The sequence below is a fragment of the Malania oleifera genome, chromosome 9 (assembly GCF_029873635.1).
Source record: "Malania oleifera isolate guangnan ecotype guangnan chromosome 9, ASM2987363v1, whole genome shotgun sequence".
NCBI lineage: Eukaryota > Viridiplantae > Streptophyta > Magnoliopsida > Santalales > Ximeniaceae > Malania > Malania oleifera.
Window position 1 is genome coordinate 93,558,467 of NC_080425.1, and position 24,755 is coordinate 93,583,221.

General features: G+C 33.6%; 2 protein-coding genes across 3 annotated transcripts; one reads left to right on the top strand and one right to left on the bottom strand.

The window, feature by feature from the left end:
- Positions 1 to 9,057: 9,057 nt before the first annotated feature.
- Positions 9,058 to 15,097, top strand: LOC131163966 (agamous-like MADS-box protein AGL15). Of its 2 annotated transcripts, XM_058120831.1 has the most exons (8): positions 9,058 to 9,479; positions 11,542 to 11,617; positions 12,884 to 12,948; positions 13,039 to 13,138; positions 13,287 to 13,328; positions 13,811 to 13,852; positions 13,954 to 14,126; positions 14,821 to 15,097. In XM_058120831.1, exons 1-8 carry the CDS (start codon positions 9,298 to 9,300, stop codon positions 14,909 to 14,911), a joined length of 771 nt encoding a protein of 256 aa, XP_057976814.1. In that variant the 5' UTR covers positions 9,058 to 9,297; the 3' UTR covers positions 14,912 to 15,097. The 2 variants fall into 2 exon arrangements, with proteins under 2 accessions (XP_057976814.1, XP_057976813.1); XM_058120830.1 differs by having other exon boundaries at positions 13,954 to 15,097.
- Positions 15,098 to 15,488: 391 nt separating this feature from the next.
- On the bottom strand, positions 15,489 to 16,805 carry LOC131163582 (protein BPS1, chloroplastic-like). The gene is made up of 3 exons (XM_058120172.1): positions 15,821 to 16,805; positions 15,655 to 15,705; positions 15,489 to 15,568 (listed from the first exon to the last, which is right to left on the bottom strand). The coding sequence occupies exons 1-3, from the start codon at positions 16,803 to 16,805 to the stop codon at positions 15,489 to 15,491; spliced, it is 1,116 nt and encodes a 371-aa protein (XP_057976155.1).
- Between the last annotated feature and the right edge of the window lie 7,950 nt (positions 16,806 to 24,755).

Genomic DNA, 24,755 nt, shown 5'->3' on the forward strand with positions numbered 1-24,755 from the left:
GAGTTACACATTTAATATGCTGATATAATACTGAAACTATAAAACTGATAGTCTAGTATATCGTACAGATCACATTTATTATGATTTAAAATACAACTGTATATTTGGGTTTTCTAGTTACACATAATTCTAATATTATAATAAAACTGCTGCTAAACTGTAAATCTGTATATATATATATATATATATATATATATATATATATATAAATAATAGAAACAACTGTGATAATACCCTAAGAACTGAATGTCATGATTTAACCCCTCATGATAGGGTTGTGCGGCCCGTAGGCGGGACTTAACCCTGGTTGGCCTACTAGGTAAGTCAATTTGAATCTTTACCAATCAACAATCTGGCCTACTGTAGTCTCTCCGGGCACACTACTTCTTTATCTCGTCAACCGGCCACCTCAACCCAGTTTCCTGGGGAGACTGCAATCTCTCTTGGCACAGTAGACAGAATCCACACACTAGCTGAGATATGTGGTTGCACTTTGATATGAAATAGCAACGGTACTGTGCTCTACTATTTGAATCTAACTAAATATTACACAGGGTCTGATACTATATAGTACTGATCTATATCTATCTATATATATATATATATATATATATATATATATATTATCTTACAGTTTTTACCATGATATTGAAATAACCATAACATTTCAAAACTGATCTGCATAATCTGTATATCTGGCTGAATAATTGAATAACTGAGTGTTATGGTTTTGTAGTTATGGCATTCTGAAAAATACTATAAATTATATTTTTTTTAAATTGCATTTTGATATCCTCTGCTAGTATACTATAAAACATGATATTTGTAAAACTGTATTAATACTTTACTAAACTGTTACGAACTTATGCCACGCAAATAAGCAATTAGGTTCTTATGCTCTCAAATTTGTAACTCCTACTACAATAATAATGATATTCTGGCAAATCTAAATAATAAGCTAATATATATATAAACACACACACACACACACATAATCTTCTGATATACTTTTTAAAATCTTTAGCATAGCATATTTCCCTTACCTATCTGACAGCGAGGTTGACCTGTAACGACCTGCTTATCTAATCATATAATAAAACATAAAAAGTAAAATAGTCAACCCAAACCCGACGAGTAGCGGGGACACCTGTCATACACAATAGAACCTAGGCAACAGAAATGTAAATCATCAACCTCATTACCACAAAATACATAATACCAGAGTTAACGATAATGCAAAACACTGTGTTTATATACAATCTCCCAAAATATCCAAAAATACCAAAAGTATTTCCTAGGATCCTACAACAAGACCATTGATCCTAGTTCAAACTTACCCTCCTAACGGGGTGGTACAACGGGCTCAACGGCGGCTACGACCCGCCGGTCCTTCTGGGTTTCCTGAAAATTATTTAAGTTCGGGGGTGAGATACTTCTCAGTAAGGCAAAATAAACTAAATACAATTGTGTGATAATATGAATATTAAGGATAATATAGATATACAGTACATTTTTCATACGAGAAAACATTAATCATTTAATAACTACATAAACGTATACCTTCATATTTTTAATAAATCATACTAATCATAACTGTCTGGTATAACTAATAATATTGAAAACATATCCAGGATGAATAGCTGGCTGATGTCATGTATTACCCCTCATGACGGGTTGTGCAGACCGAAGGCGGGACCCGACAATGGCTAGCTGACCACTGCTGAGTAAAAAATGTATGTAAGTACGATGGACCCGCCACACCTTGGTCCGGATTGCCAGGTGGATGCTTACAACTCTACACTAAAAGCCACATCGACTATCCATCTTCCACTCCCTCGTGGGGTGGTTAGCACCAATTTGAACATAGATATCTGATTTATATAGCTACAGTACCGTACTCCTGAAACTGAACTAAACTAACATCCGGGTTCTGATAACATATAATACATGATAATATAGTGTTTAACATAAATGGATTGATAGCATTTTTTATAATTTCATAAATACAACCTTGCGCCGAACATTTCATAAATACGGCCTTACGCCGAAATCATACGTAAAACACGGCCTTGCTCCGAATATCTCATATATATCATTTTGAATAAATAAATCAATTATCATGCATTTTCAAAATCATAATGTACTGTATTATTTCATAATTTCTGAAAACATGCTTTACTCATAAAATTTGCCATAACATAATACTTAACATGTAAAATAATATTCATGCCACACATTGTTGAGTAAAATCATACATTTCATTTTAAAATCGCATTTCCTGTATAACAGTAGTATTTTCCCAAATATACATTTTCTCAATAATATTCAAATATAATACAAGCTTCACTGAAAATTAATTTGCTAATAAATAATAATATTTCGCATGAAAAATAACTATTTTAGTTTATTCCCTTACCTGACATTAGAAAGAAATCCCCCAAAAATTCCACTCGTCCTGCACCCGCAGGATTCCCTATTCAACACCCTGAATTCAACAACTCTCAGAACTAAATTTCAGTATTTTCATGTGAATATCATTTCCTATAACTATGAAAAGATCAAATTTTGTATAAAAAACCTTACCTCAACTCAGGGATGAATTTCAATTCGCTTCCACCAACGATTCACTCCGGCAGATTTGGAGAGAACTTCCCCAAGAGCGTTGTGATGGCCTCAGATCGTCGATCCGGTGAACAATGGAGCTGAAATCGAAGAGAGAGGAGAGAGAAACCGTAGGGAGGAGAGAGAGAGAGAGAGAGAGAGAGAGAGAGAGAGAGAGAGAGATTTCTGCCAATTTTCTGCGTAGAAACTAAGTTTTAGGCTATTGGGCTTCGTCGACGAGCCACGTCACCTCGTCGACGAGGTCAAGAGGAAATTCGTCAACAGACTCTCCCCTTCATCGACGAAATTCAGGGTCGCCCAAAACAACCTCTCGGTATCTTCTCGTTGATGAGCCATGTCATTTTGTCAACGAGGTTAAGAGATAATTCGTTGACAAACTTCCCCTTCATCGCGAAATTCAGATTTGCCTAAGTTGCCACGTCGTCGACGAAGTCTGCTGGCACCTTCCATTTCCTTCTCTCTTTAATATTTAAATACCATTATTTTTCGAGTCATTACATGACCTCCACTCAACACTCCACTCTCGCACCCTCAGTGTACCAATCTTAAAAACCTGCATTTATATACGCATATTCTCCAATAAATTAACACACCCATAATTCCTGAAATTGCCTATTCATAAATCTATTAAACCATAATTTACCTGTGTTTCCGAATAGATACTTGCTGGGGTCCTCAACCCGTAACTATAGGGGCCCAAAAACACCTTATTCCTGAAAATATGACATCCCAAATTTATTTCACAAAAACACCAGTAAATTCTCATCGTAAGATTTGTATATAACATATTATTCATCATTTGCAAATCATTAACATAATTTCTAAAATCATTTTCTGATCCTAATCAAACACATGCAAGACATTTTATCCCACGAGATTACCTAAGGATAGAGGTCTGCCAGGGAGCACTGCGTCTCTCATCCTCCACATAGACTAGACAATAGGGGGCAATCCTTATCGGACTAATGACTGGTCCCACAGACCAACACGTGTTCTTTTTAGTGTGTTTTGTCCTCACTTACACACTTCCTGAGAAAACTTCCCAGAAGATCACCCATCCTAAGATTACTCCAAGCCAAGCACGTTTAACCGTGGAGTTCTTATAGGAAGGCTTTCGAAAAGAAAGATGCACCTTATTGATATGTGTAGTAACATCTAATCCTTTTAAGTCTTTCTTTCATAGGATATCACATTCTCCCTCACTTACAGAACGCAACGTCCTCATTGCGAACCCACATTTCCAAACCCAGGCGATGTGAATCTCATCACATTTCCGGGTGGGTAATTGTTCTGATACCATTTGTAACAACTCGACCCTCTGCGTGGGCCCGTAGTGTTACTAATCCATTCATTTACCTGATAATCCACATTCTAACATCACGTACGCAGTGAAAAACATAAATATAATCTCCACAAATATAATACCAGAGTTTACTATTTCTATCTATAATCCAAAATAACTATTTATCACCTGTATTCTCATATATACACATCCAGTATTTACAATCATCCATATCTCAGAAAACTTAAAACATAAAACATAAATCATAACTTAATATATATCCCAAAATGATATAACAACCTCGAGCCCCCTAAGCCTGATCTTGTGAAGGTCCTGAAAAAGAATAATTTGTATTTAGGCAAGACACATCTCAATAAGGGAAGAAATAATATATTAAAACAGTGTATGACCAACATGAGGTTTGTATATAACATATTATTCATCATTTGCAAATCATTAACATAATTTTTGAAATCATTTTCTGATCCTAATCAAACACATGCAAGACATTTTACCCACGAGATTACCTAAGGATAGGGGTGATTACCCGCCCATACAAGTAGCACCCCTCTGCTTTGATACATTAGGCAACCAAGGGGTCATGACTTAAGTATACTAGGACACTCACTTTACTCAGTAAGCCTTCAAGTGATATATTAATCTTGTACTCACACAGTTAATGCAAAAGTTTACCGGCGAAAGCTTCCAAGAATAGGGAAATCTACCTGCTCATACAAGTAGTTTCCCTCTACCCTAGCACGTTATGTAGCCTACTGCTATACCTGATACAACTAGGACACTCGCCTTTCTCAGAAAGTCCTTAGGCGTAGAGTTTACTTCGCCCAAACGTAACATGTTTTACTAGCATAAATACTAATAATATTATAATACATTATTTTGTTTGCTATTATTCCGTATTTCTCAACTGTTCATATTTTCATCTTTTACTTTTCATTTCATTTCACTTTACGAGGCTCTTTCCCATTTTACATTATTCACATTTCACATTTCATTTCCGTTTCATTCATTTCCATTTTTATTTTATTTCATTTCATACCAAGCATCTTTTAGTTATTTTACCCAAAATCTTTTAGCTGTTTTATCCAACATTTTCAACTGTTTTACCTAACATCTTTCAGCTGTTTTACCCAGCACCTTTCAACTGTTTTACCCAGCATCTTTCAGCTATTTTACCCAACATCTTTCAATTGTTTTACCTAACATCTTTCAGTTATTTTACCTAACATTTTTCAGCTATATTTCATGGTTGCATTAACACTCACATGCAACATATTTCATATAACATTTTCATACTCAGTTCATTTCCTGTATATCCTGCATCTCATACATATAACATATTTTCACACAACATTCCTATTTACTCATGTCACACCATTTAGCAGTAAAATTCATATATATTTCCTATAAAATAAGTTAACCCACATTTAACATTCACATACTGGAAAAATACCTTTAATTTCTTATATAATTATTTTGAAAAATATTTCACTTTCATCAGTTCAATTTCACATATACGTATCTAATAAAACAACCCTAAACTCAGAAAACATAATTTAAAGGGTTGTCATTTTAAACTCATATCGAAACATATATATATGTATATATAATACAATTCATTTTTCATTAAATTCATAAAAATTCTCATTTAATATATTTTTTTCCCTTACCTAGTTTCTTGAACTACGCCAACAGGGACTCCGAAAAGTTACCTGCGATGCTCACCTGAATCCTGAAATAAAAATCCTAATTCCATTAAATCAACTTTAAATAAAATACTATTTTAATATTTTTTAGATCCATAAATTCTAAATAAATAATTATACTTCAACTATAACCAATTTACCTAATTCTCCAAATTCCACTCTCGCTTTAGAGTGGGGTCTAAAAAACCCAAATTGAAAATTTACTCCGGTCAAAATGATGACGATCGTGACTAGGATCTCGTGGTGGTATCTGATCGTTGATTTAACGGCAGATTTAAGGAGAAATTGAAGAAATAGGAAAATATTGTCTTACCCCAGGAATGGTGCTTACGCCGCTCCCATAACAAATCCGCTCAAATAGAACTATCGGTGATAGAGTTAGGAACCCAACGGTTCCTTCCATTTCCCGATCAGCCAAATATCCGCCGAGAAATGATGAGAGAGACAGATAGAGACAGAGGAGAGAGGGGCGCAATTCTCTCTGTAAAAAAAAAAATTTCTTTCTTCTTCCAAAAAAGCTTGAGGAAGTTACCTTATGTATATATTCTTATATTATAATATAATATATTATATTAATATATTATATTATATAATTTAAATAATAATAATAATTTAATTAATTTAATTTTTAATTAAATTTTATTTATTTATTTTTATTTTTATTTTTTTAATTAATTTTTCCCAGGTTACTACACTACGCATTTAGTTCTTCCACAAATAATTGTTGTGATTAATAGTCTTCCCTCACTTCTCGTTTTCCTCCTATCTCTTGCGTTGTCTAATCCACTAAAAAAATTAATAGCACACACCTAATTAACAAAAATCAAGAGCTTTACAATTTGATTGAAGATAGTTGCAAGCTAAGAAATTTGGAGATTGAAGAGGGAGATTATAGTTTTTGTATCTATAAATTAGGATTATTTGAGATTGGAGCAATACTGCAACTTTTTTCTTTCTTCATTTTAGGACTCTACCCACGCATAGTTGTTGTATAGCTCTAAAGAAAGAAGCAAGAAATGTCGGTTTTATAGATTATTTAGTGCACAAGCCATGACCGATATTGTCATGATACCCGTTGAAAATTGAAAAAGGTAATTAGTTGAAATGATGTAATTAAGTGTCAAGAATTGAAATGTGATACTTTATGTTACCATATATTCTATTGCGTATCATTTTCAACACGATCACTATGTCTCATTACATGCATTTTTAGTTATTTATTATACTTTAATTGATAAATGGTTTCTATCTATACATATACTTCGTGTTCTTAGCCTTTCTAATATCTTTTTTTGGGATCTTTACTTTTTAATTAATTAGTTCTCAAATTACAAAAATTACGAAATTCTTATCATTGCGAATTTCAATATCAATTAATTATTTAATATATTGACATGTGAGTAGTCATATTTGGTTTCTTAAAATTCAAATAAGGAGCTTTGAATTTGTAGTTAAGATTTTAAATCAACCTTATCCTGAAATAAAATGAGGAAATACAATAAAATTGCTAGTTTAGGCAAAAATACCATTATCCTAATGACATGGTAAAGTGAAAACTATTACACAAGATATTCTTGTAAAATAAGATTTAAACTTTAAATAATGTTATATACCGACATTTATAAAGATAATTGCCTAAATAAGGTGTCTAATAAAGTAACCTAGTGCCCATTTTCACTTCTTCCACAATTTACGTATGCGATAGGGGATCGGGAAGAAAAGCCCGCTTAAAGTAGGAATGCATAAGGTGACTAAACCTAACTTTTATGTAAAGTATGTGCTAGATATATTGGCCACTAATGAGTTTATAATTAAGCTAATTAAATTATTTATTTTTCAAACTTATATCTCAATATACAAATAAATAATTTGCTCGCAAAACCTATTTTACGAGAATCTTTATCTTCTTAAGCTCCTTGGTGCCCATTTCAAAGTATAATACATATATTTTTATCATCACTACAATTTAATAATTTTTTAAAGTTTGTATTTAAATTATTACGTAATTATTTATTTTTTAATATTTAATTTTAGATCACTTTCTAATATTACAAGAAAAAAATATCTTCTCTCCCTCGAAGAGATTATACAAGAGACCTTCCCTTCCACGTGCCCGTATACCTCTTTTCTAAATTAACACATATTAAAAATGAATTCTCTTCTTTACATGTCTTTTATTAATAAATGTAAAACCAGTTTGACGTATGTACGTCTAACAATCTAAAATACAGACACAAACATGTGAAGGGAAAGGTCCCCTATATAATTTCTTTCTCTTTCTCTCTCTTTATTATTATTATTATTATTATTATTATTATTATTATTGTTTTTGTTTGGGTTCTCTCTCTATTGCCTTTGTTGTCCTATATTTTAATTATCACCGAAATCATCTAAAAAATAATATTATGCAATCGTCATTTATTATGACACTGTCTATAATCTTGATTGATAAATATATATACCTTATTTTTCCAAAAAAAATACATAAAGTAAGTTATTTGCTAAATACACTGCAGGTAAGGATGGAAAGTAGTAGGCATTAATGTTTGCTAAATTTGGAAAACTTGTAATTAAATGTAGCACAATATATTAAAGTACTAAGGAAAAATAAAACTGTAACAGCTTCTGCCACGCACTATGCACTAAATTTGATAGACTCTTTACTAAATGTGGCAAAAAATATTTGAATACAAAACTTAAAATGTCAAAGAAACATTACTACCCTCTAAATTTGGTAAGCCTTTTACTAAATATGGCAAAAAATATTAAAAATAAAAACATGGAACTGTAGAACAAACATTAAAATTCTGTAAGGTTATGTCTGATTTGCATACTGCTTATTCTATTAATGCAATATCAATAACATAGGAGATTTAATAGTTTACAAAAAGAGTTATCGTCCCAATCCCAAAAGGATAGAAAAAAAAAATTCACATAAAAAATGACTATTTTCTCAAATCTCTTTCTTATTTTAAGTTATACAGAATAACTCAAATATTTTTACGAATAACTTTGTTTCTATTTTTTCAAAAATGTTTTTTACATATGCATTATTTTTATTTGTAGAAATATGAGGAACCTAAAATGGGCAACCTCTTTAACTAAAAACTAAAAAGAAAAACCCATTAAAAAAGCCAAAAACCCAAAATCAAAATAGTCAAAAACTAAACACTGTTCTCAAAAAATGGAAAAACCTTCCCTAAATGCAGTAAAAGAAAAGGCAATAAAGAAAAGCCCAAAACTGTAAACCAAAATAGTCAAAAAGATTTAAAACTTTTCTCTAAAATTGGCAAAACCTTGACTAAATGTGGCAAAGGATGGAAATGGCAGGGGACCCACATTGGGATTGGACCAATCCAGCAAGCCAGAACTCCAAATGTGGCAAATCATGCACACTTAATTATGGAATAGCCATGCAGATGCAGGCTTGCCGTTTCCAGGATTTCGCCATTTGGGGAAAACGCCCTTTCTCTCTCTCACACGTCTCTTTATCTTCTCTCCCCCCCCCCCGCTAAATATAGCAATCCCCTTTTCCTAATTTTACCAGAGCAGTGAGTAATAGGGCTTGGCTTGGGAGAGATTGAAAACAGAGATTGAAGAAGAAGCCTTTTTCTGCTGTTGCTTGTGGGGGGTTTTTGAAGAATTGGGCGTTTTGGGCGAAGGCGAAAAATGGGTCGCGGGAAGATTGAGATCAAGAGGATTGAGAATGCGAACAGCAGGCATGTCACATTCTCCAAGCGGCGAGCTGGGTTGCTCAAGAAGGCTCAGGAGCTCGCCATTCTCTGCGATGCTGAAGTTGCCGTCATTGTTTTCTCCAACACCGGGAGGCTCTTCGAGTTTTCGAGTTCTGGGTATGTTTGGTTTCGTCGTTCTACTTGCTGGGTGTTTTTTGCTTTCAGGGAAAATTTGAGGTGTTTGCATGTGCTTCTTGATTTCACCCCTTGCATTGAAACTCTCTTCTTTTTGATTGCCCCGTTTATTTATATACTCTGTTTTGGGTACTTCTGATGCTATGCACCCAGATTGATTTTGTTTTAGTCTTTTTCTGCATTTTAGCTGAGATGTTGGCAGTGATTTGGTATGCTTTTGATTCTCTCTCTTGCTTATTAATGTGCATGCGTGTGTATTTGTGTGTGTCTGCTTGCAGTTGGGTTGATCCTCTCATCTCTCTCTTGCTTGTTAAGTTTTCCTAGAAGGATCTCCAAGGCTGTGGCTTTGCCATTAGATGCCGCTAAATTTAACTGAATTTATTGTAAAACATAATAAATGCTGATTCTAAAGTTGGGTGTTTGCTTGCATGCTGCTGCTGATTATTCCTCTTCCTTCATACAGTCTCCTCTGCTCTCACTGTCATGGATTAAATGAGGAATGTATTTTCAATGTCTAAAATGGTGCTCTAACTCAGTTCCTGTGTAGATTTACTAGAATTTTATTCAACATAGATTACGAGGATGTAAACAAATTTTTATTTATATGCTTTCATGCATTTGATGATTATGCCTATAGCTTCATAGAATCATAGTGGGTGTGTGCTGCACTGGATATATGGGGGACGTGTTGAAAACCCAGCTTTTGTATTTGATGTGCTTATTATTATTATTATTATTATTATTATTATTATTATTATTAAAATCTTATTCTTAATTGGATACTCTTGAAAGCTGTTGCAAGTTGCCAATAACATTAGATGCTCCGTTTGCAAGGGTTTTGCTCTAAAATAGGCAAGATCTTTTCATCCTATGAAACAACAATTGGTGAATCTTCGAATTTTCTTTTTGTGAGAGTTATTTGTCACAAACAAGCCTTCAAATCAGTTTGATCCACTATAAAGTAAAAATACTTTAAATTAGATTGATAGTTGTGCAGACTTCTTGATAATTTAATTCGGATATATGAAATGTTTCATATATTCATTGGCCTTAATCTGGCTTGCCTGTTATATTAGCAAGCTGGAAGACAAAATCATGAGATAATTGTCTACGCATGAATATTAAGGATTGGTAATTACTATGCAAAAGTTTAATGTCAATTCAAGGAACTTCACTCGAACTAATGGGGGCTTGTTGATCTACAACTTGCCATTGCTGTGGGGCTGCCTGATATGGTTTCTTTTAGCTTTACTAATGTTATTTGTTTTAAAATTACCACCTCAATTTTTTCTTTGATTGTCTGCAAATGTAAAGATTCCTGTTCTGCCACTCACTGGAAGACCATGAAGCCCATTGGATGAAGATAAAGAATAAACTGTTTAATGGTTACCTAATAATCCTTCGTATGCTTTTCCACCATGAAAACGCATGCTTATAAACTGGCTGAATCCATGCTCTTCCTTTCTAGTTTTTGCTAAAATTTTTAAGCTTCAACAGCCAATGTTGTCCTTAAAAGATCCACAACTACTGCTTGCATGGAATAAGGAACCATGAACCACGGCTCCAACAGGGGCATGCACAAAGCTGTGACTTTAGACTGGTGTGGCAAGGAAAAGGTCTGGCATATAATTGAATACCAGCAGGGACATGATTCCCCTAGTGAAACCATTTAAAGCAATTTCCTTATAATTTTGAACATGCTTCAAAAAATGGACTCAGGACCCTTGACTTGTTTTAGAGTTAAAAACTCATATAAAAATTTAAGATTTCTCTCTTTCTTTTTCTGCTTTATGTTTTTCTATGATTTTAAGTTATAAGTTTTTGGCAATTTAGTGTCTGTGGAGTGGGAGGGGTTGGACTTAGGAGTGTTGGATTTTCATATGTTCTCAAAGCTATATGCTCAAGTAATGCATTTGTGCCCTTGTGCGTTTCCGGTCATTGTATACTGGTCTTATTCATCCACAGGGGAAAAAAGAAACTGCCATTATAAAATTGTCTAAATTGTCTCTTACACATGTATTTTTTTTCGCTCTTCATTTTGCAGTATGAAGCGAACGCTTTCAAGATACAACAGGTGCTTGGATTCTCCAAACATTTCTATAGTAGAAAATAAGGCAGAGGTATAGTGTGGCATGCTTCTACTTTATCTTCGTTACTTTTCTTTTTTACTGTTTGAGTTATTTATAGTTATGGAGTAACACAATGCTTTAGAAAACAAAATATATACTACTTTTAATTGTGCATATCCTTTTTCATCATTTGTCCTCTTCATTATGGTAGAACTATATAAGAATTCACTCTTTGCAGCTATAGGAAGCATATTATTCATAAAAAATGATCCATTTTCTTCAGACAGTTTTTGCAGTTTGCTATTTGCAATTTTTCATAATCAAAGCTTTCAAGTGATGACTGGGCATGAGCCTAAGCACAGATATTATTTCTTATGTTTAACAGAATGACCTAAACATTCTTCTTATTCAGTAAATTATGTTTTTGAAGGGCAAATTATTCTCATACAGAGTTTGGGACGATAATTATGCTCCCACAAAGCAAACATTATTCATGTGAGAAGTTGAATAACGGACAAACAGTTCATGAACTAACAAATGGATTCTTATATTTGAGAGAGAGATTTCAGGATAATAATTTTAGGTGAAATATTTTGCTAGAGAATTGCAAAAGATTCGCAAATTATAGTTTTAAAATCGTTGTTATTCTAGCATGAATTGTTCTCAGATCAGTTCTATGAGAATGTGATTTATAATCAATCCATTTACCAACATAAATTATTTTATTTTCTGTTTTTAGGTTTATCAAATCATGTGAATGTAATACTAGAAGATGTGTATAAATATGTGTTGTAGACGTGCTATCATGCATTTTCAGCACATATTGTCATTTGGGTGGTAGTTCTTGCTTTGTGAAGTGTTATTTTTTACAGAACTGTGGAAAAATTCTGCCTTCTTTCTTCTGTTTCATGACATGCTGTGCTATAGCCCACTTATGTTTTCTGCACCTTTTAGATCATCAAAGAATCTATTAATCAACACCTTAGAAATGCTTTAGAACTCAATGAGCCCGCAATATAATGTGGCTTATTTAAAACATAAATATCCTTCCAATGCACCTTCTTGTTCCATTGGGATTTAGAAATTGTTTAACTTCTGTTTGCGAGCTTGGTTTTTGGACCTTGGTTTTGGATTTATATGGATTTGAACAAAAGGCAGCACAAATTTATACTGAGTTTTGTTCAAATCCATGCACATCCAAATCCAAGGCCAAAATCTGTTCTCCCAAACACAAACTTAACATTATATAGCATATTTAGGGCTATCTTGTGGGATTGTGCCTTCCAACTTTAATTTCTCTATTCTTTGTTCAAATAGAAACAAGGTGCGAAGGATGCAGAAGACTTGAAAGACGAAATCTCAAGGCTGCAAGCAAAGCAAATGTATGTCTTTAACAATTACCAGGATACCAATGTTTAAAAAATACTGCAAAACTTCATTTGTTTTACTTTATTTGTTTGTGTGATCCTTAGGCAGCTGTTGGGTAAAGATCTGATGGGTTTGAGCTTAAAAGAGTTGCAGCACTTGGAGCAGCAATTAAATGAAGGGTTATTATCCGTGAAGGAAAAGAAGGTTCCATAATTTTTTTAAAAAAATTATTACTCTCTTCTGAAAAGGTTTAGTGATTGAAAATATATAGTCAATTCACAGTCGTATTTAGCAGCAGATTGTGTTTACTTGCTGATTTTGAATGCCCTAACAGAAAAAAATATCGTTTCAGGAGCAATTACTGATGGAACAGCTTGAGCAATCAAGAAGACAGGTATATTAGAGTGCAGTGAAGTATTAATTGGCATATCTTTGTTAGATCTGAAAGCTGTAGTCTTGAGCAGTGGAAATTTTGTGCATTGGGCATTGAATTTACCATCTAATATGACAAAACTATGCTAGATTTTGTTATGGCAATATCGGTGCATCCTGGAATTACTAGTAAAAAAAAGAGGTATTCTAAAAGAGTTTGCATCATATCATACTACTCCTTGTCAATGAATGGATCAATTCATTGCTTAAAAGTTGTATTCAATAACAAAAATAGTGCAGCAAATAAATGTAGATGTTGTACCCGATAAGATTATACTTATATTAGATTTAGCATTTTGGTAATCCAGTTTCATGGTACTTGTTGCTAATTTCATGCATGTTTCTTGGCATGAATTGTGGCACTAAATTAGAAGTACTGCTGCTGACAGAAATAGAACTAGGAATTCTTCTTTGGGTAATCTTTTTTCTTCTTCGGTTTTTCAGGAACAACGGGCCGTGCTTGAGAATGAGACTCTACGAAGACAGGCAAGATGAATTATCCATGCACTGATTAACTTTTGTAATGATTTGTCTTTAATATGTCACATTGATCATAATTTCCTTTTGCCTTGTACATTACATTTCAGGTTGAGGAGCTTCGAGGTTTCTTCCCAATGGCTGAACAATCAGTGCCAGCTTATCTTGAATACTATCCTGCACAAAGAAAAAATCCTCTCGTGAAACATGATGCGGTAATTTCCGATGTGGTTGGCAATGGCATTATGGATAAAGGAGATTCAGACACTACGCTGTACTTAGGGTACTGTTCTTTTCTTTTAAATAATTGCAAATTCTGCTGGCCATTATTTGTTCATAATGATTTGGTTGATTTTAAGGGATTAGATTGCTCATTGAGTCATATTCCTGGATTTGGATAATATGATTGCAGTTGGTCACATTCTCGTGGACTCATAATCAAAATTTTTTATTTCTCAGTTGCATTGCCTTGTACTCTTACTTGAAAGTTGACAGAAGAAGGATCTCAGAAATCATACGATGTTTGCATATTCTTTGTTTTAGTTGAAATTTTGCTGCGTTGGTTTGCTTCTGTGTTTAATCTCAAAACAAAATCCTATCCCAATTATTGCAGTTAGGCATACATTCTCTGCCTTGCCAATTTGATTATTTGGCACCCTATTTTTGTTGCTTTCAGGGGACATAGCATAAGAGTTTAATTTTTTTATTTATTTTTACCCTCACTTCAGGTTTGCAATCAACATATTTTAATCTCTACTTAAGCATGGCACTGGCTGAGATTTTTTCTTAATTTTTTTTCCTTGTTTGATCTGTCTAGTTATTTTTCTTGCTGAATTTACTACTACCATAATGATCAATTTTTTTGGTCGGATATTTTCTAAAGAAATGCTCTACTGTCAGTTTGTCCCTTTGTAAAATAGGTATAATTAATGGTTAACTACCTTGTTGAATCTCATATTGTCTTGCATGTCATGCAGGCTTCCTTCCGATGTTTCTCGCAAGAGAAAGGAATCTGAGAGGGAAAGCTGCTCCAACAACTCCTCGGGGAGTCAAATCGCCCTTCTGTGATCCTTCTCTTCTTGATGTTTGTACTTGCATTAGGAATGAATGAACTAGAATAGTTTTCGAAATAGCCAATCCATGTTTAGAAGCTTTTGTTATAGCATAATTTTGTCCACCAAGTGAGAATCATCAAAATGGAGAAAGTTATTTCTTTTTGCAGGTTGTTGGAGAAAATAAGCTTAGGTTTTGTCATATCTGTTTTGATTTTGCCAATGATGCCTGCAAATTATAGACTGCTAACGCATCTGTTCATTAGCCTGTTCTTTGTTGCAAACCTCCCTCATTTCTAAAGGCCTATCACATTTCTAATTTAAACAGACCAGGTGCACTTATTGTTAACTCCCACTTGATCACAACAAATCACAATTTTGGATAAACAAATGAATCTATTTTCTGCTCTACAGGTCTAATCCTGTGTTTGGGACTATTATGGAATTTGAGCTTTAGACTTAGCTTGTATGGATCTAGACAAAACACAATACAAATCCAAAATCAGATTCAGGCTCGAACTCAATGCTCTCAAAACATAATACCAGTTATTTTTCCCCTATAAATCAGTTGGAGTATTTCATGAATTCAAGATTCAGAACCCTGCGCTGTCCTCTGTTTCACCAGGAACATTATAATTGCTATCAGCATAGAGAATATTGTTCAACTTTGAATCTTCCACAAGCAAATTAAACAGTATAAAGCTGATCATTTTATTGAATTGGTTTGCCACTTTATTCCTGCCTTGTCCTCTGTTTCACCAGGAACGTTACAATTGCTACCAGCAGAGAGAAAATTGTTTAACTTTGAATCTTCCACAAGAAATTAAACAGTATAAATCTGATCATTGACTGAATTGGTCTACTATATTTTTTTTTACATTGAGAACAATACAATGAATCTATTATCTATACTACAAAGAATTACATGTTATTGTCGTATCATGTGATTGTTGCCATTGCATCTGCTGCCTAAGCCCACCCAACAATTCATTTCTAGCCGCCAAAGCTTCTGAAAACAGAAGATCTGCATCCTTCCCTACACACTCCAATTGTTGCTCAAGAACTTCCAATCTCCTTTTCAATTCCTCAGCTGAATCCCCAACTTTTCCTGTATCTATAGCTGCCACAAGGCAAGCCACTGCACTATTTACCTCTTTCACCTCCTTCAAAACACCCCTTTTCTCCATCATCTCTTTCCAAACACTGGAATCAAAACCTGTTAACAAAGATTCACCAAACCCATTTGCCCATTTTCTCATTTCCAAGTATGGCTTAGCATCTGCACAGAGGCTGGACAGCACAACCCCACATACCCAAAACCCCGTGCTCCTCATCGCAAGCAGAGCTTGATGCACAACCGCTTCCTTGCCGCAGAGAAGCCTTTGACGATCTTCCTTCTCCTTGTTCCGCTCTTCCTTGAAATCCTTACCGAAGCTCTTCAATTGAATCGCCCTTAGACGATCCCTCGCCGACGAAGGCGAGTTCTTGAGAAGACTCAGAGCATGAGACAGCACGATCCGAGCCTGACCCAGATGAGAAAGAGATGAACTTATGCAATTGAGGAGCTCCAGCAAGTACAAGCTGTACTTGAGATATTCTTCCACAGAAGCAGCCTCCCACCTACTCATGGGGTAATCTATATCCATCACCAGCTTTGCAAAACTCCTGTTCATGAGAAGCATCTGCTTCAAACATCCTTGAATCCACGATGAGGACAGAAACTCTGATCCGGGTTTCGAATCCAAACACAGTTGTTTCAATCCATCCGAAACATCGGACAGGAAAGCTTGAAATGAAGCATTGGATTGCAAAAGCTCTGGCTGGTGATGGCTACGGCTATGGTGATGGTGATTTTCCAGTTTGGACGACAATTTAAGGGAACGGCAAAGCCTATCTACCAAAAGAACCATGGGAGAAGCAATACAGAAACGAGAAAGTAATAAAAAGGAATAAGAACAAAAGAGAAAGAACAGAAGAACGAAGGCTTGGTCTTTTGCTGGTTTAGATCACAAGTTTGGAGGGCTGGGTTTTTATATATATACACAAGCACAGTTGCCCAGATGTGGGAAAGAACAGGACAGAACAGAACAGAACAGAACATAGCACACCAAAAGTTACAGAGGAGAACAGATTCTGTGCGTAGGTTGCTTTATCTGTACAGAAATTAAACTAGAGGACAGTGTCAAACCAGGAGCTTTCGTGGCAAAACCTTGTAATGTGAAAAACCAGGAAGCTCTTCGCGGCGGTCAAATGTTCTTATCTGCATGCAAGTTGCACCTATATATGTTTATATTTTCCTTCAGGCCTCGGCTGTAATGCATATAATTATTCTGACATATAATCATCTCACACGCTTCAGTTTAATTATTATGGGCAGTTGGGTCCATTAGGGTTCATGAGCTTCATCTTCACGCCAAGTTTGGAAGCACAAGGGAAACTTCCCATAGATATACTCGTAGCTTTTGCTCAAAGCAAAGGGTAGGGATCAGCTTCAGTCATGTGCTTAACAAGTTTAGGCAACAGTAATCCTACTTTATATATTATAATCAGATTATTAAAAGGCCATTTGGCATTTATTTTACGTACGTATAACTAATGAAGAAATATATAATGAAAAGATTTATGTTAATTGTTTATCCGTTCAACTTGTTCATCATAGGGGGGCTGAATAATTCAAAGTTGGTTTTAAGCAAGGTCTTAAATTTTGATTTCGAAGCTCCAAAAGTAGGGAAATTTCATCGAAAATTTTGATTTTAATTTTGATTTGAAAAAATAACAGAAAGTAGTAATAAAGCATGAAATTATTTGTGAAACTTTAAAAATGATTAACAAACATAATAATATAAGTTTTAAGACTAATATATTACAAATTAAACATCTCTATGTTTTGTATGAAGTGGAAAAGTTGTAAAATAGTATGTGTATCAAACATGCTTGTAAGATAATGTACATTAAATATATTCAGTTAATGCAAATGAAATTCATAAATTATTTAAAATTTATTTATTTTACAAATATTGATAATTTAGACATGAATGGTTAAATAAAATATTAGTATAAGTTTATTTTTTCATATAATTTCAAAAGCACTTGTGATAACCTTTTGTTTTAATAAAATAAATAAAATAAATTAAAAGAGAAATTTCACCTCACTATTGAATCTCTCGTTTGAATTTCGACAAAATTTCATTGCACAGTTAAAATTTCGACAAATTTCACTAAAATTTCGAGGTTTTGATAAATTTCGGATGATTCGTTGAGATTTCGATGGAAATTATGCAAGACGGAAATTGATTCCCATTTCGATTTCGAGGGTGACGAAAATCGGAAATTTCGATGGAAATTTCGATAGTTTCATGGAAATTTAAGACCATGGTTTTAAGTAAAAGCGTAGACTTGTGAAGTAATTTTGTTAATTGTGAGTTTGGTAGTTTACCACTAAGGAAGATTTTAACTTAAAGTTAGAATTTAAACTAAACTCAAGTGCAATTGAATAATGTAATGCAAAAAATGAAAAAGCTTAATATATAAATAGTTAGGTAAATTGATATTTTCTAGTTATGATGCAATTTTTCGACTTTAGGTTCTTGGTTTTCTCGAGCGGGTGTTACTTTTTCTGAAATTCATACTTATGCTTCCCTACTTGGTTATAAATTCGTGTGCACACAATTTTGTCTACCCAACTTGTCTAGCATATGGGGGTCAAGTAGTCCATATATTTGTATTTAAGCAAATGCTTTGAGACTTATAAAGTAATTGTGGATTTGATAATGGCTCAATAAAGATGATTTTTAATTAAGCATTTTAATAAAACTGAAGTACAATTTATTCAAAACTTCTTCAAACATAAGATAAAAAAATTCAGTCTCAAATGATTCAAATAGTAAAATGAATGATCCAATACAATAGATGATTAACTTGTAGAGATTTTTTTTTTTTTAGGATGGAATTTGATTCGATCATTATTTGCACTTAGAGTTTCATTAAATTCTTCATTTATTTTAAAAGTCCACTTTATTAAAATACTACTAGGCCCATAATTATTTTATAAATAAAAAACAATCGTGTTCGCTTAAACCCTAGAATTTGGATTATTAAAAATTTTACATAGGGGACGAGCTGAGTGGGTAAATATTGTGCGTGAAAAGCTAATGATAATTTATTCATCTATCATACTAATTTTTATTTTAAGTTTTAAGCTATTACGAAAACACCTAAAAAATAGATTTTTGGTTTTTATTTGTTCTATCAGTTTTTTTTTTAACTTGTGTGGAAATAGATTTGTGAGGAACACTTTTGTGGGTTTAAATGTTAATATAACACCCTGTAACCGTAGATTTCAAATCTTATATATAGAAATAAATTCTTTTAAGTTTTTCTAGGGTGCGTTTTTGCGTGGATCTATATATGTATAAATGGTGTCTTTTAAATTTTATGTGCACAAATATTATAAATTATTTTATAGACAAAGTTATTTTTATTTTTTCAAAAGTAAGAAAAACAAATTCTAAAAAAAAATAATTTTTATATTATATATAGCAATATGAACAGTGCAAAATATTTTATAAATAAAATCTCTTTTTTTTAATAAAAAAGTTAAATAAAAATTCTTAAATTTTTTTTTTAACTAAAGGTAGATAAAATATGTTTAGAATGTGCATCATAGTAAAGTGAATGTTTGAACCTAAAAGAAAAACTTATATTTATTTTAAATATTAAATAAATGTATATCTCTATATTTATATATCCATAAATAAAAGAATGAATTGTGGGAAAAATCTCTTTATATTTTGGAAATATGAAAAAATATTACTTAAAAGAAAATTCAACAAAGTTAGATAAAATTATATTTAGAAAAGATATTTTAAATACCTTAATGTTTGAATCAAAAGAAATAAATTCCATTTGGTTAAAAACTAAAATAAACTAGTAATATTTACAAATGTCATACATGAAAGTACAAAATAGTATAGACTATTTTGCAAACAAAAATATTATCATTTTTTTTTAAAAACTAAGACAATGTATTTAAAAAAATAAATTTAATAAAAATTAGATAACATTACTTTTAGGAATTTTTGTTTGGATATGCTCACATTTGAATCTAAAAGAAAATTGCTAAATGAAAGGTACATACACTCACAGAGCTAGCGATATCTGTAGATGGTAAGAATTTATTCTGTGAGCCAACAGAGATCGTGGATGGTGAGAGTTTTCTATGAGCCAGCGGAGATTGTAGATGGTAATGGAGATGTGTCCTGGAGATCAGGTTGGCCGAACGTCCAACTAATGCGCAGAAGTCATGTCTACATTCCGGACTTTACCTGATCAGCGAGACTTAGGGGGAGGACGCTGATCCGTAAGTTTGGTGTTGCACCAAGAGGTCCGAAGGACTTGGTGGTGGCTGGAGTTCCTATGTAATAAAAAAAAAAATTAAAATAAAAATAAAAAAGGTAAAGGCTTCCGCCAACTTCTAAAGTTATATGAGTTTTCTAACTTCATTTAGATAGACAACAATATAAATTATAAAAATAAAATTGTAAACCTAGACATACCCACTAAATAATAAAATTTAAATTTATTTAAAATTAAAGAACTCCTCAATTGATCTTCAAAAAATTTTTTTAAAAAAATTGTACAGATTTTAGGTAACAAATCATAGTTTATAAATCATACTAAATTTATTGATATTTTCATTGGAAAGAAGTCATCGAGCGAGATTTTTTTTTTTACAAAATAAATAAGGAAAGAGTATACATGTTCATTAGTTTTTTTTAATATATTTGTAACGTTATATAATGTTAAAATTTAATATTTGCACCATTTTAATTAGGAATTTTTTTGTTTATCTATATTTATGTGGCGTTATAACAATATTTCATTTATATTTTTTATTTTATAATTTTAAACAAATTATATTTTTTATAAGTAACTTTGATATTCTAATATTCGTAAACTCAAATAGTAATTTGTCCTATATATATATATGAATAAAATTATTAAAATTATAAGAATATTTTACACAAAATTATTCAAGAGGAATCATACACGCATATGTGTGCATGTGAATATATCCTCTCCCTTTTATTTTCCACCCCCCCCCCCCCCCCCACCTCTTGATTCTCGGAATTGCAAGCTATGGTCACATGCTCCTGCTTGATCACATACTGCCATGTGCAGAAACTCAATTTAAAAAGGATGATAGGTCAGACATACAGAGGTTATGTAAAGGGGAAAACCAAAAAAAAAAAAGACATGTGGGTTGTAGGCTTCCACCTACTCATTCATTCTCTTATTTAAAAATTTTTACAATCCCACCCCAAAGGAAAAGGAAGAATAAAGTTTTAAATACAAAAAGGAAGTTTGCTGCTAAGGCTACCTGTTCTACAATTCCTAAAATAAGAGAGTTTTCAAGCACATGTAGAAAAAATAAAATAAAATTAATGTGTCACATGCATTATCGGTAATATCATTACCACTCAGACAAGCCAGAATGCTCAAGAATAAATTTCTGTTATACACGTGTAATGTTTCTACTTGTAGTGAAGAAATCTGTTACAAAAGAATATTTTGTTTTATGTATATAAATAGTAGCTTGTATTCAATTGAATACAAATTAATGAAGAAGGAAACAAAAAAAATTCCATTCAATACCTCTTTATTTTCTTTGTTTTATACTATTTTACTATGGTATTTAGAGCTTTTTAGGACTCATGTCCATCATCTCGGGGTTTCCGTCCAAAGCTCCCAATGCTTGTTTCCATGGCTGAAACTCCTGACGCACCGATCCCTTCAAATCAAACTTCTAATTTCTCTCTTCCCTTCCCTATCAACTTGATTACTATCAAATTAAACAATGAAAACTATCTTCTGCGGAAGGCATAAGTCATGCCTTACCTCAAAGGACAGAACTTATTCAAGTATATTGATGGGACCATTATTCCCCCCCCCCCCAACTCAACTACTCGATGAAAGTTCAAAACCAACTTCTGCTTTCCTTGTCACGCCCCGAACCCGCAGGTCGGTCCCATGTATGAATTTAAGTAACATAACCTGTCTCTGTATCAATTAAAACATACATGATACAACATAAAAAGAGGGTCCGACCCCGTGGGGTGAATGGATGCCCGATATACATACATACAAACGTCCATAGTCATCAAAATACGCAGCAGAATACGGTCTTTTATACACAACCAATATGATACCAGAGTTTATGCTATACAAGCTAGGATATACATTTTCATAATACAAAACATACCCCAGGTGTTTACAAAACTATCCTAACGACCTGGATACCAAAACTCGTACCTAGACGGTACTAGCAGTAGTTACGACACCCTTGCTTCCAGACGCTAGAATGCTACTTACCGCTACCTGAAGGCCCTGAAAAATATTGTACGTACATTCGGGGTGAGACACCTCTCAGTAAGGAAGAAAACAATTTATATCAGTGTGTGACATACCAGTGTCATTTTACATACTTCATAACACTATACATACAATACAGTTTGAAACAATTCGTATAGTTTCATACAAATACATCCAGTTCTAGTATTTTCAGAAAACCATTCCAGTTTATACGATACCCAACATACATACATACAGTCAGTGTCGTCACACTAGTTCGCAACTATACCAGGTCACCTCGTCTCACAGCGATTACATTGCTACATACGCAACTATGCTACGACGATCAAGGCCCAATGGTGAATCCATTGCATCATACGCAGCTACACAAGGTCACCAAGTCTCACAGCGATTACATTTCTACACATGCAACTACGAAGATCTACGACTCAGGCCCAATAGTGAATCCATTGCTACATACGCAACTACACAAGGTCACCTAGTCTCACCCCGATTACATTGCCACGTGCCAAACTATGCTGCGACGACCTAGGCCCACTGTGAATCCATTTCTACATACGGTGTAGATCACACCCACCGATGACCAGCCGGAACATACTGGTGATATTTCACACCCTAGATATAGAGCCGGCCACTCTCGCCCACGGTAGTTAACCGATACATGGCTGTTTTACAAACTCCTGGAATCATTTTGGAACTCACATTTCTATACATTTCAGCGTACGGTAATTAGCCGCCACATAGTTGTTTCATAAATATCTGGAACAATTTCATACAACCATACATACCACACTTATTTGGTTTACGGCAAATCATATCATTTACAATTTCAAGTATACAGTTTATGCAAATATGGATTATGGTCACCTCAATAATACAATTTAAACAAGACAAACGGTTTTCCAAACAAAGCAGAGATGATACTCGAAATCCCCAATTTTCCTGAAAACTGTAACCCGAAAATATCGCATTTTTACCTGATAGATTTCCCTAAATAAGTAGTCAAAACATACATACGATCGTAACCTACAGGCTTACTGTAACGTCTCTCAATTTCTTAACATAAAATATCACATAATAAATAAAATGGTCAACTCGAACCTGTGGGTAGCGGGGATACTTGTCAAACACAGCGGAAAACCTAGCAGCAGTAAACATAAAATCTCAACATCCAATCATAAAACATAATACCAGAGCATTTTATACATCCTCACATACATCAAAATATCTCTAGGATCAAACACAAAATAACTCTGATGCTATTACAAAATCTTACCCTTCTCATAGGGTAATCTCACTAGCACAACGGCGGCACTGACCTGCCGGTCTCTCAGGGGCTCCTGAAAAATTAATTAAGTTTGGGGGTGAGACACTTCTCAGTAAGGGAAAATAAACTAAATACAGTTGTGTGGCAACATGAATATTTAATGCATTTATACGTATACAGTACATTTCATAATTCTATAAACATCATCATATCGTACTGGGTAAACATATATTTTCACATCTGTTAATAAATCATAACATACATAAAATCATCTGTTATAACTATAGTACTGAAAACAAACCCAGGATGACTAGCTAGCTGGTGTCATGTATTACCCCCCATGACGGGTTGTGCAGCCCGAAGGCGGGACCCAACAATAGCTGGCCGACCACTGCCGAATCAAATATGTTTGTAAGTACGATGAGCCCGCCACACCCTGGTCCGGACTGCCAGGTGGACGTCCACACTCTACTGAAAGCCACATCGACTATCCATCTCTCATCCCCTCGTGGGATGGTTAGCACTAATCTGACGTAGATATCTGATCTACACATATAGCTACGGTACCGAGCCCCTGAACTGAACTAAACTAAACTAACATCCTGGTGGTGATAACATATAATACATGATCATATATATAACATCATTACAGCCTCGTGCCGAAAATATAGTATTTACGACCTCGTGTCGAAAACAAAAATACGTGGCCTCGCGCCAATAACATAAATACGGCCTCGTGCCGATAACATAAATACGGTCTCGTGCCGATAACATAAATATATGGCCTCGTGCCAATAATATAAATACGGCCTCGTGCCGATAACATAAATATATGGCCTCGCGCCAAAATTGTTTCAAGTATATATATTCTGAAAATACATCATTTATCACATAATCGTCAAAACCATCACAACATAACTCATATTTTCATAATACTTGAAATCATGCTTTGTTCGTAAATCTTTCACATCATAATACATTTCACACAAAATAATATTCATGCCACACATATGCTATTAAAAGTCATACTTCATATTCTAAAATCGTGAATTCCTTATATCTCATACATACATATACATTTTAATCATCATAGCAGTATTTTCCCATTCGTACATTTCATTCGTAATACACAATATAACATATGCTTTTCTGAAAAAAAATTTATTCATAATCAATAATAATTTGTATGAAAAATCACTGCTTTAGTTTATTCCCTTACCTA

Bases quoted from the DNA above. Each gene is read 5' to 3' on its own strand.
- LOC131163966 (XM_058120830.1), top strand. From the start codon at position 9,298: ATGGGTCGCGGGAAGATTGAGATCAAGAGGATTGAGAATGCGAACAGC. The intron at 9,480-11,541 runs GTATGTTTGGTT...TTCATTTTGCAG, and splicing joins TTCGAGTTTTCGAGTTCTGG to TATGAAGCGAACGCTTTCAA. The intron at 12,949-13,038 runs GTATGTCTTTAA...TGTGATCCTTAG, and splicing joins AGGCTGCAAGCAAAGCAAAT to GCAGCTGTTGGGTAAAGATC.
- LOC131163582 (XM_058120172.1), bottom strand. From the start codon at position 16,805: ATGGTTCTTTTGGTAGATAGGCTTTGCCGTTCCCTTAAATTGTCGTCC. The intron at 15,706-15,820 runs GTAATTCTTTGT...TTCTTGTGGAAG, and splicing joins ACATGATACGACAATAACAT to ATTCAAAGTTAAACAATTTT. The intron at 15,569-15,654 runs GTGAAACAGAGG...TGCTTGTGGAAG, and splicing joins TAGCAATTGTAACGTTCCTG to ATTCAAAGTTGAACAATATT.